The 12,965-nt window shown below is 43.9% G+C and overlaps 1 protein-coding gene across 1 annotated transcript in view; it reads right to left on the bottom strand.

Annotated features, from left to right (window-relative positions):
• The window catches only part of LOC110496482 (E3 ubiquitin-protein ligase TRIM71), a 46,980-nt gene that overhangs the window by 13,486 nt on the left and 20,529 nt on the right, over positions 1-12,965 (bottom strand). Inside the window, exons 2-3 of the mRNA XM_036953074.2 lie at positions 7,359-7,526; positions 3,015-3,149 (exon numbers count right to left, since the gene is read on the bottom strand). Of these exons, the coding sequence (XP_036808969.1) occupies positions 3,015-3,149; positions 7,359-7,526 (303 nt within the window). The remainder of the gene's footprint in view (positions 1-3,014; positions 3,150-7,358; positions 7,527-12,965) is intronic.

Raw genomic sequence — 12,965 nt, 5'->3', positions numbered from 1 at the left:
ACACACCAGTAACATCATCAAACTCAAAATATGCCATTCTATTCTTTTGAAAATACATTTTTATCAGTAATGTTTCTTAGGACCTGCCTAAACTAATGAATAATGGATATCTTTGGGATTGTGTATATTCAATGATTTTAGTAAAATAGGCGTCCCCCCACATCGGGCCACTCTATTCCCCGTCCTATACGACCCGGCATGTGAAAGGGAGATATAAAAGGTGTCATGTGGTAAAAATGGGACTGTAGGAATTGGGCTCTAAAAAACGGCAGATTTTTTGTTTTGTTTACAGGCAACACACCGTAAAGTCTGTAAAGGGTAATACAGTGACATTACTGACTGAAAAGGCCATACAACAGAGGAAGGAGGGATGGGGGGGGGGGGGGGGGGGGGGGGGTAATAACATTACTACACAAAACTTAACAAAAGGCCAACCTCTTCCTATGTTAAAGAGAAGGACTAAACCCCCAGCCGGTCTGGTTCTATGTTAAATAGAGCCTTTTAGCCGAGACAAAGGGGGCTCTAAAAGAGAGAGGGGGTCTTTGTTAGACCCTGTTGGAAGTAGAAGTGTGGTTTGAATCAGGGATAATCCTGTTACGGAGACGGGAGGGAGCCCCCAACCTGGATCTTTCTGTCTCACACACACAGACTTGCACACACATGCGTGCACAATTGATGGTTAAACCACACAACAGAAATCTCACCATCTCCTCTTTAGGTGTGCTCCTTCTCCCTCCCTCAGTCATCCACGCGCACTCACACACACAAAAGACTGCTTAGATTTCTAAGAGAAGGAGCGAGTGTGTGTGTGTGTGTAACGGGGTTAGCCTTTAATGACTTTATCAGGAGAGAAAAGTGAAGCTGGGTTCTGTGGGTATATATGAGGGCTTTAAAGAGAGAGCAAGGTAAGTGAAAACCTCCTCTATTATCTTCTGACCTCACACACACAAGCTGGGCGATACGGACAAGTGATAAACCACAGTTTTAAAAAAAACTACTACTACTACTAGTTTGATGGTTGTAGCCATAAATTGGCCCAACAATCACCCATATTAGCAAACGCATTTATTTTAAATGTCACATTTCTCTAGTATAGGCTACTTATCGTGGCTACTGAATGAACGATATCAGCAAAATGCCTGTGATAAGGGATCCTTTAAGGTCATTTTCGGTTTATCGTCCCAGGTCTAACATGCGCACACAAACGCCGTCAGCAGCTGTAGCTTTTAATGCTGCTAGCGGAAGGCTATGAGTAAAGGTTGGTTTTAATGGTAGACTGGTGAGGATCAGGTTAAAGCTATGGGTCCACACCTGACAGGTTGAAACATGAAGGGTGTGTGTGTGTGTGTGTGTGTGTGTGTGTGTGTGTGTGTGCGTGTGCGTGTGTGTGTGTGCACGTGTAGCAGGCCAGCAAGTGTCCTTTTGAATATATGATTAAAACCATGATCTCCTCTCGCCAGCCCCTAAACCTTTCGAACACACACAACCAAACATACCCGCTCACACAAATATGAGTATTCTACATATTAAAGGGTCTTTAAAAAAAATCTACTTGATATTCATCATCTCCAGCACAACCCCAAATGTGTAAATAGCAATTAGTAAGCAAGGCTTACTCATAATTGGTTAAAATCACATAATGTACACCGATTATGTTGTTGGAAACATTTATCTTCCTTTATCTTTTTTTCTACAAAACATAGAAACATGCCATTTTCACTTATGTTGATGGTAGTGCTGGAGATGATGAATATGAAGATAAAAATGGTTGCATTTCCCTTTAAATCAAATGATATTTTCCTTTAACTTGTCTGTGAGAATGTGCATATGTTACCACTGGCTTTCTGGGTTTCACATGAGTTGATATATCTTATTATTGAGCTCCAACAGCAGCCCATTTTTATTCTAAATCCAAGACTTCCTCTTCAGAGTCAGATAGAGTTGTGTATCAGAGTCTGGAGATACCGGGTACAGCTTACTCGGTTTGTTATTGAATCTTCAATGGGTCAGGTTTCACTCTGCATTTAGGCCAGGTAAAGAGAGAGGTTCGTAAACACTGGCTGAGTCAAACACACACACAGACAGACACACACACACAAAGCACTAGTAAAGTCGTAAGTCATGTGAGTGGACAGGGAGAATTAGGTCCCCGCTTCCTGGTTCTGAGGCCTGGGGCCACATGGTCATACCTGTGTCAGGCAACACGTGTAAAAATCCAACATACCACACCTCACATTCCAGCTACATGCAAATACTCCCCTACACCGTTAGGTGGGTATGCAGACATGTAGAACCAGTGTCTAGAGGTGTGAACAGATTCCCAACAGTGGAGGCTGCTGAGGGGAGGACGGCTCATAACAACGGCTGGAACGGAGCAAATGGAATGGCATCAAACACATGGAAACCATGTTTTTGATGTATTTGATACTATTCCACAGCCAATACCACGAGCCCGTCCTCCCTAATTAAGGTGCCAACAACCTCCTGTGATTCCTACTTCATAACATGTCTACTGTAGAAACACACCTTTTGTTTAAAACAGGTCTGTCAAACAGTGACTGAACACCTGTCAAACCAGCTCTCTAACCATGTAAACTAGAGAGAGAGAGAGAGAGAGAGAGAGAGAGAGAGAGAGAGAGAGAGAGAGAGAGAGAGAGAGAGAAAGAGAGAGAGAGAGAGAGAGAGAGAAAGAGAGAGAGAAAGAAAGAGAAAGAGAGAGAGAGAAAGAGAGAGAGAAAAAGAGAGAGAGAAAGAGAGAGATAGAGAAAGAGAGAGAGAGAGAAAGAGAGAAAGAGAGAGAGAGAGACAGAGAGAGAGACAGAGAGAGAAAGAGAGAGAGACAGAGAGAGAAAGAGAGAGAGAGCCAGAGAGAGAAAGAAAGAAAGAAAGAGAGAGAGACAGAGACAGAGAGAGACAGAGAGAGAAAGAGAGAGAGAGACAGAGAGAGATAGAGATAGAGAGAGAGAGAGAGAAGACAGACACACAGAGACAGATGGAGAAAAGAAGATGCTTACCCTCCAGAGTAGCTGACACTCTCTCTCCTCCAGGGCTTTCTTGTGTCTGAGGATGATGTTCTTCACCTCTGTCTGAACCACCTTGGCCTTGATCTCTACCTGCTCCACTATGGCCTGGGCTTTCTCCATACTCAGCTAGAACAGGGGAACATGATAGGGTTAGAAATATCATACAACACCACTGGACTTGCTTCATTCTCAAATGAAAAAGAACCAACAAGGTCATAAATAGCACACTTCTTCATATACTCAGCTACAGCAGAGGTAATAGAATATAACAGGGGGTTTGAACAATCACACACCTCCTCCTGGTTGGTCCATAGTCAACTCCACACAGGAATATCAACTACATCATGCAGGAAACAGGAAGTGGCCAGGAGATATGATTTAAAGGTGTAATCCGCAGTTAAAACAATAACAAAGCGTTCAGTAAAAAGCTGAGGGATGGGGCTGGAGACATGCAAACTCTCTCAAAAGCATAGACAAAGCTGTAGATGCAAGGACTGACCATCCATGCTATCAAAAGATGTAACAATGTTTTGAGGCTATACAATGTTGGTTTACATTTACTTTGTTTACAAACGTTGGAGTAAAACAATCCAATATGTTGAGTTCTGATGGGGTGTGACAGCTGAACTAAGCTCACGAAGCATTTATTTATTTGTTATATCAAGAATCATTGGGGTACATATCATTCATTTATAAGTCCAAAAATGGATGTAGCAACTGCAGTGCCCATTTAAAGACACTCTATGACACATCATCACCCTCTTATGTGACAAGGCACCTGCTCTGTTATGACATACTAAAATACAGGAAATAGACAGGACACAGGATATCTGGGGGTCAGGAATAGCACATAACCTCACACAACACAATGACACTACATCCCTCCTAACATTGCTGGTAGTTCCCAACTCTTTCTCAACATGAGCAGTGGCCTTTGTAGTCGAAGAGTGAGTAAGAAGATGTGAAGTAGTAGAGGGAGTAGTGTCACATTGACCACCATGTTGTTTTCACTCTATATGAGGGGAAGTGATGTAGTGGTAAAAAAAAATCAGAGAAATAGTTGGGTAAACACTTATTGCCGTTCACTGTGAGTAAAGTAATGCTTCCTATATTTTCAATGCATTTTTCAACAAAAGGTAGGTAAACGCTAGCGCCAAATACAAAAGGTGTGTAAAAAGCATTTACCCTCCACTTTTTTACCCTTTTACCCTCACCACTGATGAGGGGTTACATTTTAAAGGAAACTGCATAAATGTTAAAATAGTGTGGTAAAAATCGTCAAGGGGACCTAATAGAAAATGTATGGAAAATAATTTTCAAACACATTCAATTCTATATTACTGGTATACACTGAGTATGCCAAACATTGGGAACACATTCCTAACATTGAGTTGCACCCCCCAATTTTGCCCTCAGAACAACCTCAATGGACAAGGTGTCTAAAGCGTTCCACAGGGATGCTGGCCCATATTGACTCCAATGTTTCCCACAGTTGTGTCAAGTTGACTGGAAGTCCTTTGGGTGGTGCACCATTTTTGATACACATGGGAAACTGTTGAATGTGAAAAACCCAGCAGCGTTGCAGTTCTCGACACAAACCGGTGCACCTAGCACATACTACCATACCCCTTTCAAAGGCACTTCAATTCATTGTCTTGCCCATTTACCCTCCACATACACAATCCATCAATAAGCTTTCACATAGATTCCCCTGGTCAGTCGATGTCATGGAAAGAGCAGGTGTCCTTAATAGCTTTCACCTGGATTCACCTATGTCATGGAAATAGCAGGTGACCTTAATGTTTTGTATATTGTTAGTCATTTATGTCTCTCTCTCTCTCTCTCCCTCCCTCCATTTCTTTTCCCCCCTCTCCTTATTCTCCCCCCTCTGTTTATCACTCTTTTCCTCCACTCTCTCCCCCTTTATCAGTCTGTACCTCTCCCTCCTTCATTTGGGGGGTCAGGGGTGATTTGGACCTCACACTGTTGGGGGGAAGGGCTCTTTTGTGACATCACCAGGAGTGGGGTGTCAAAGGTCACCTAAATCCCCCTGAGGTCATTGACCCCTGATCCATGGCTAAAGACTCACACCCTGGGGAACAAAGCCTGACAGCAGGGTCCTTTCTTCTCCCGCTGGCCGTTTGGGACGGGCAGCTAAAGGTTCAGCTATATCAGGACCCCTGGAGACAACAGCAGGAAGGGAGGAGGGGAATGGCTTCATCAATACTGACAGAGAAAGAGAGGGGGGAAGAGAGAGGGGGAGAATGAGAGAGCAAGAGAGTAATAGGAGAGAGAGAGGGAGATTTAGGACTAATTTTAAGCTCAAATGCGTAACTCAAATGACATTGAATTAATGAACTGGGAGATACAGTATGTGGTCCTTGTCCTGTGTGGCTCAGTTGGTAGTGCTTGGCACTTGCAACGCTAGGGTTGTGGGTTCCATTCCCACAGGGGACCAGTATGAAAATGTATGCATGCACTACTGTAAGTTGCTCTGGATAAGAGTGTCTGCTAAATAACAGAAATATATATTTCATGTAAAATGTATTCAACTGTTAAGCATTGATATGGTATATGTGGCCAATACAGCAGCAGCTTGGGACACAGGAGGTAAAATTTACCAATCAGAAAGCAACGTAAGGCAGCTCCAGCCAACCAGCAGGTTACAAGTCCAGGGTCAGAGGTCAGAGGAGATAATGGATGTGGAGTGGGCAGAACTATTCTGGTACAGAGGTGGTGTGTGTGCCTGTACGAGGTCTGTATCAGGATATAAAGAGAGGGACTAGTTGTAGAGTGACAATAATGTGGACTCTTCTTATGACGTAGATAATGTAACCTTGGCTTGCTGGACTAGATAGTGTTTCAGAGTCCTGACAAGGGTAAAGCCAGGTGTACACTACACGATGTCGGCCCCGATTTAGCTGTCCCAGACAAGTTTTTGAGATTGGAGACAAAATCCCCATGTCGTTGCCTACTCGGTGCGAACGGCCGTCATCGACGCTCGTTTAATGAGACGCAATCTGAGGGCTACAGATCTCATCTTTGATGTCCCAATATTTTCAAACACGTTTGATTTTATCGACACAAAATTTGCAATACTCTTGTAGCGTGAGATCTGCAAAGACAAGTTTTGAGAACGGTAATCAGACATAGCCAATGAGAGCTCGCCCGAGAAGAAACCAGTGAGATGATGACATTGTTTTGCATCACCCAGAATGTGTAGACTCTCGAGCAGGGGCCATGACTACTACTAGTATGCGTTTGTAGTTGCCAAAGCCAATGTGTCAAATCGTTACAGCTCTGAAGTTCACAAGCAATGTTATTCAATTCAAAAACTAATAACACAACACTGTACAACAATAAAGGCAACGTTTCATAAAGTAAAGATTTTCTAGAACCATAGAAATAGAATGAATAGAATACTATGTGTAAAAGTTTTGACCGTTCTAATATATACATTTTTTTAAATGATTATTATGTGTGTATTGTTTATCTTATTATTGCTAGGTATTACTGCACTGTTGGAGCTAACACAAGCATTTCACTGCACCTGCGATAACATCTGCAAATCTATGTATGTACACGACCAATAAAATTGGATACCATTTTTCTCAGTCTCAGAGCCAGCTGCTTGTCAGTGAACACGTGGCTGTGTGGGAGGACATGGGTATCAACACCATGGCTGACTAGATACTATCTAGCATAATCAGTAACACCCATCTTCTCTCCCTTCCTCCGTCTTACCCGTCTCCCCTTATACTCCCCTCTTTTTTCACCCCCTCTCTTCCCCTCCCCTCGGCCTGCTACCTTCCCTCTTCTCTCTCTCCTCTTCTCATCCTCCCCATCTCACCTCCTCCCCCTCACTTCCTCTCTTTCACATGCGTAACTTGCGTAAATGCCATTCTCTGCCCTCCCCTCCTCTCCTCCCCCTATCCACTCCCTCCCCTTTGACCCCCAGTCCTATCCCCTACCCCCGTCACCCCAGGCAACCCACCCCCTCCCAGGGCCAGCTGGCTATGTCTAACCCCATGCTACAGTGATAGGAGTGTGTGGGTGATATGCAGAATATCCCACATTTCTAAACTGGTGCTGGGACAAAAACAACCCTGCACATTGACTCGGTACCGGTACCCCCAGTATGTAGCCTCGTTATTGTTATTTTTATTGTGTTCCTTTTTTTACAACTTTTTTTTTTGTGAATATTCTCTTAAATTCTCAAAACTGCACTGTTGGTTAAGGGCTTGTAAGTAAGCATTTCCCTGTAAGGCTGTATTTGGCACATGTGACAAATAAAATAGGATTTATTCGATTTGACACACACACGCAGACACTCACCTGTACAGCCTGTCTTCCTTGCTGTGCGTCGGCCAGTAGCTGGATGGTGATGGCTCTGGAGTCCTGGACAGCATCCTGTAGATAGACGAAGCTGTGGCCCACGTGTCTGCCCACACTACACTCCCTACAGATCGGCACCGAGCACGTCTCACAGAAAAACAGAAACACCTAGACGAGAGAGGGAGAGAGTTCATTAAATCATGCTATCAAAACATGATCAAATATATAATATATAGTTTTCTAATGGGTTAAGTGCTTTAATATGTTACGCATTAATTGTCATGGTGAGTGTAAGAGATCCGAAACCATTGGGAGATGTTTTTTTATTGACTATGAGGCGTGTTGACATGTAAATGCTGCAGTTTGATTGAACACATCCCCTGATCCTCCTCAGGCTCAGAGGGCTGACAGTGAGATAAGACAGGGCTATATGGGGCTTTATGGATCCATACACCAATAAGAAGGGTTAGTACACACACGTACACACACATAAGCTGATATTTGGTTTCAAGAAACTGACTCACTAAGTGAAAACTTCCAAAAAGATCATCAACAACTGATCATAACAAAATGCATTGATACATCTATAATTTCAACACATTGAATTATATTTAAATATAATATTTAAAAAATGATTTAATGCTGACTCATTGATAGTCACACGTAACCATTAGAATTACCCCAAACTCCTATACACTGTGATTGGTAACAAAAGACTAATTAAATATGCGCTGAGCGACAAATCCCAGAGCGACAGGGATCAATGTTGTCCAATGTGAGTAGAGCGGAGGGGGGTGGGAACAGCAATCAATCCATCAATAATGGTTACGTTCCCAGGGGAGGCATGATATAATGACTCACACACACACTTTACTTTATGCTACTGCTTTCCTTTTATCCTCTGCTCCATCCCTCTCTTTTCCTCCTCCAGCCCTTCCACACCTCCCCCCACCCCCTTCTTCAACCTCTCCAAGGGGAGGGCAGAACAAAAGGATGGAATGCAGCTGCGTATAGATGGAGGGGTGAGGGTCAGACAGGAGAGAAAGTCTTCCATCTCCAACCAATGAGCTGAATCATCCTGATCATTAGATCCTAAAACACATCTGCTCTTCACTCTTCTTATCATGTTGTTTTTCCTTTCCCTTTTTTCAAAGACATCAAATAGATTTGACTAACTAAAAAATGACTGATGTTTCAATATGGAGAAAAAACCAACATAATTGAGCATTCAGCATTCCTTTAATTACATATTCTAATTGATCATTAGACACACAAAATAAAGTTTTGCTTTTCTGGGAAGAGACAGAAACTGGCTGAAGGATTTTGACCATTGTTGTGTCAAGCATGGTTGCAATGTTGAGATGAGACTTACAGAGAGAACAGTGGTGTCATGTTTTCACTGTAGATAGATTACATTACAATTACTAAAGGGACTTCACCACCACTATCATGTCGGCTGTAACAATGTGTCACACACACAGACTGGGGTTTCTTGTGGATTACATAACACCTGGAATGGATTTAATATTATCGACTGACCCACACAGGATCCACTAGCAGGAGGAGTAGATTCCCCAATTCCCCAGATTCATAGCCTCCAAGAACACATCACACACACACACACACACACACACACACACACACACACACACACACACACACACACACACACACACACACACACACACACACACACACACACACACACACACACACACACACACACACACACACACACACACACACACACACACACACACAATCCTAGTAGGGACTAAACATTTCTGAATTTTCCTTGTTTTAGTATCTGTGTGAGGTCCTCTGGTACCCATAAGCATAGTTAAACAAACACACACACATATTCTCTAGGCATTCCATGGGCCTGAGTGACAACACAACACACACACGTTGACAACAACAAACACACAGAAAGCACTTGACACAGAAACATGAAAAACTAGATGTGTTTAGGTGTAAAGCATCATAGGTGTGCTACCACGTTAGCGAGGGTTGTAAATTCTACACAGAACATTCTAGAACCAAAGGAAGCCTTTAGGGACAAGTAATTCACAGAGTCACGCACAGACACCACCCCAATCCACTCCTGATCACAACCACTGTCCTCCTAGCTATTGTAACCATTTATGCAGGCTTTATAACTGTTTATGACCCCACTAAGCAGGCTGTGTGACCCTTGACCATAAAGTCATAAAGCCAAGACCAGGCTCTATTCTCTGCTCCCTGTGTTCAGCTCTCAGGTCCCAATAAAGCATTACTATTTTAAAAGAAGAAAAGAAAGACAGGTTCCTATGGGAAAGGGAAGGGAAAGGGGATACTTAGCACAACTGAATGCATTCAACCGAACTGTGTCTTCCGCATTTAACCCAACCCCTCTGAATTAAAAAAATATATACATATTTTACCTTCATTTAACTATGCAAGCCAGTTAAGAACAAATTCTTATTTACAATGACGGCCTACCCTGGCCAAACCCGACACTGAGCCAATTGTGCGCCTCCCTATGGGGCTCCCAATCACGGACAGATGTGATACAGCCTGGATCAGAGAGGTGGGGTGAGCTGCCTTAAATCAATGTCCACTGCCTTGCTCAAGGGCAGAAGGGCATTTTTCCCACCTTGCTGGCTCAGGGATTTTAATCAGCAACCTTTCGGTTACTGGCTCAACACTCCAAACCGCTAGGCTACCTGCCGCCCCTATGGTATGTGATAGTACAACTGCCAATGACAGGAGAGAATGACACATATTTGACCTTCTATGTATGCATGCATGTCACACATACACTCACCCACGTAAACAGAAACATTGCACATAAACCCAGCAAATACATACACACACCAGAGGAAGGAAAACATGGAAGGTGTGTGAAATGGGTTGTGGACTAGGGAGCCTGGGAGCCTTCTGGGAAGGATGTCACACACGCTCGCTCGCTCACACACACACACACACACACACACACACACACACACACACACACACACACACACACACACACACACACACACACACACACACACACACACACACACATAAAAACCCTTCACTGCAGAGCTACAGCGAAGTGAGTTATTGTATTTCATTAGTGCACTGGACTTTACTGCTCCCCCTCCCCCTAAGCACAGAAAGCCCCCCCCCCCCACACACACACACACGTAAACCTCCTTGTTTCAAAGTAGAATAATAACAGTAACATAAAGCTAAACAATTTACATGGTGGCTAATGGCTATCTCTGGTATACAAAGATAAATGTTACCATGGTGGCTAGCTGTCTGGTTTGCTACAAGGTTAGCATGGTTGCTAGCTCTCTGGTAAAGAAAGCTAATGGGCTAGCAGCACGGTGGCTATTAGCACTCTGGTTTATAAAACTAAAAGGTTAACAAGCATGGTGGCTAGCTCTCTGGTAAACAAATATAAAAGGTTGGCAATAGCATTGTAATGGTAGTTAGGACTGGAATTCACATTCCTTGTAGCCAAAGGGATACGGGGGAGGGGGTTGAATAGCCAGTAACATCACACCATGGTGTCAGAAGCTCAACCTGCCTTGGAGAAAGGCACTGAAAGGCACTGAAACACTGTAAAACACTGTAAAAAAATATTTATTGTAGAACGACCACGACTGCTTCACATTATCCCTTTCATACACAGACCAACATCCCACAAATTTACCATGTCTGCTTTGTTGTATATCTCAAAGAGGAATGGGGTAAAAAACAAAAACAGGGTAAATTGAACCCCACTAAAGACCTAGTCATGATTCCTGCATTTTCAGACCCTGTAACCAAAATACAGGCGTTGGGTCTGTGTGAATAGTTCTCTGCTTTTTATCAAGTAAATTAATTTATACTTCTAGTGTTTAACACCTCCCTCATTTGAAATACAAAACAGACCCCATGATATAACAAAGGGGTGTAAATAAGTGGAGGTCTGAAAGGGGGTCATATCAAATCAAATGTTATTTGTCACATGCGCCGAATACAACAGGTGTAATGCTTACCGTGAAATGGTTCCTTACATACCCTTAACCAACAATGCAGTTAAGAAAATAGAGTTAAGAAAATATTTACTAAAAAGGTCATTTGTACACGTAGGTGGGGGTAAAGTTTTTTTGGGGCCTTCCTCTAACACTGCCCAGTATATAGGTCTTGGATGGCAGGAAGTTTGGCCCCAACGATGTACTGGGGCACTACCCTCTGTAACGCCTTACGGTCGGATGCCGAGCAGTTGCCATACCAGGCGGTGATGCAACTGGTCAGGATGCTCTCGATGGTGCAGCTGTAGAACTAGTTGAGGATCTTGGGACCTATGCCAAATCTTTTCAGTCTCCTGAGGGGGAAAAGGCGTTGTCGTGCCCTCTTCACAACTTTCTTGGTGTGTTTGGACCATGATAGTTTGTTGGTGATGTGGACACCAAGGAACTTGAAAATCACTACAGCCCCATTGATGTGAATAGGGGTGTGTTCAACCCGCTTTTTCCTGTAGTCCACGATCATCTCCTTTGTCTTGCTCACATTGAGGGAGACGTTGTTGTACTGGCACCACACTACCAGGTCTCTGACCTCCTCCCTATAGGCTGTCTCATCGTTGTCGGTGATCATGCCTACCACCGTTGGGTGGTCAGCAAACTTAATGATGATGTTGGAGTTGTGCTTGGCCACACAGTCGTGGGGGAACAGGGAATACAGGAGGGAACTAAGCACGCACCCCTGAGGGGCCCCAGTGTTGAGGATCAGCGTGGCAGATGTGTTGTTACCTACCCTTACCACCTGGGGCCGGCCCATCAGGAAGTCCAGGATCCAGTTGCAGAGGGAGGTGTTTAGTCCCAGGGTCCTTAGCTTAGTGATGAGCTTTGTGGGCAATAATGTGTTGAATGCTGAGCTGTAGTCAATGAACAGAATTCTCACATAGGTATTCCTTTTGTCCAGTTGGGAAAGGGCAGTGTGGGGTCCGATTGAGATTGCGTCATCTGTGGATCTGTTGGGGCGAATTGTGTGTGTGTGTGTGTGTGTGTGTGTGTGTGTGTGAATTGGAGTGGGTCTAGGGATTCCGGGATGATGGGGTTGATGTGAACCATGACCAGTGCTTCAAAGCACTTCATGGCTACCGACCTGAGTGCTACGGGGCAGTAGTCATTTAGACAGGTTACCTTCGCTTTCTTGGCCACTGAGACTATGGGGGTCTGCTAATAAGCATTTCTTATAAGAGTCCGGATTAGTGTCCCGCTACTTGAAAGCGGCAGCTCTAGCCTTTAGCTCGCTGTGGACCTTGCCTGTAATCCATGGCTTCTTGTTGGGATATGTACGTACGGTCACTGTTGGGACGATGTCGTCTCTGCACTTATTGATGAAGCCAGTGACTGAGGTGGTATACTCCTCAATGCCATTGGATGAATCCCGGAACATAGTCCAGTCTGTGGTAGCAAAACAGTCCTCTAGCAAAGCATCCGCATCTTCTGACAACTTCCGTACTGATGAAGTCCCTGGTACTTCCTGCTTTAGTTTTTGCTTGTAAGCAGGAATCGGGACGATAGAATTATGGTCAGATTTGCCAAAAGGAGGGCGAGGGAGAGCTTTGTACATGTCTCTGTGTGT

Source organism: Oncorhynchus mykiss, chromosome 18 (genome assembly GCF_057628025.1).
Source record: "Oncorhynchus mykiss isolate SJ-2025 chromosome 18, ASM5762802v1, whole genome shotgun sequence".
NCBI classification, from domain to species: domain Eukaryota; kingdom Metazoa; phylum Chordata; class Actinopteri; order Salmoniformes; family Salmonidae; genus Oncorhynchus; species Oncorhynchus mykiss.
The sequence above is the reverse complement of the archived record's forward strand: the minus strand, read 5'-3'. Positions and strand labels throughout refer to the sequence as shown.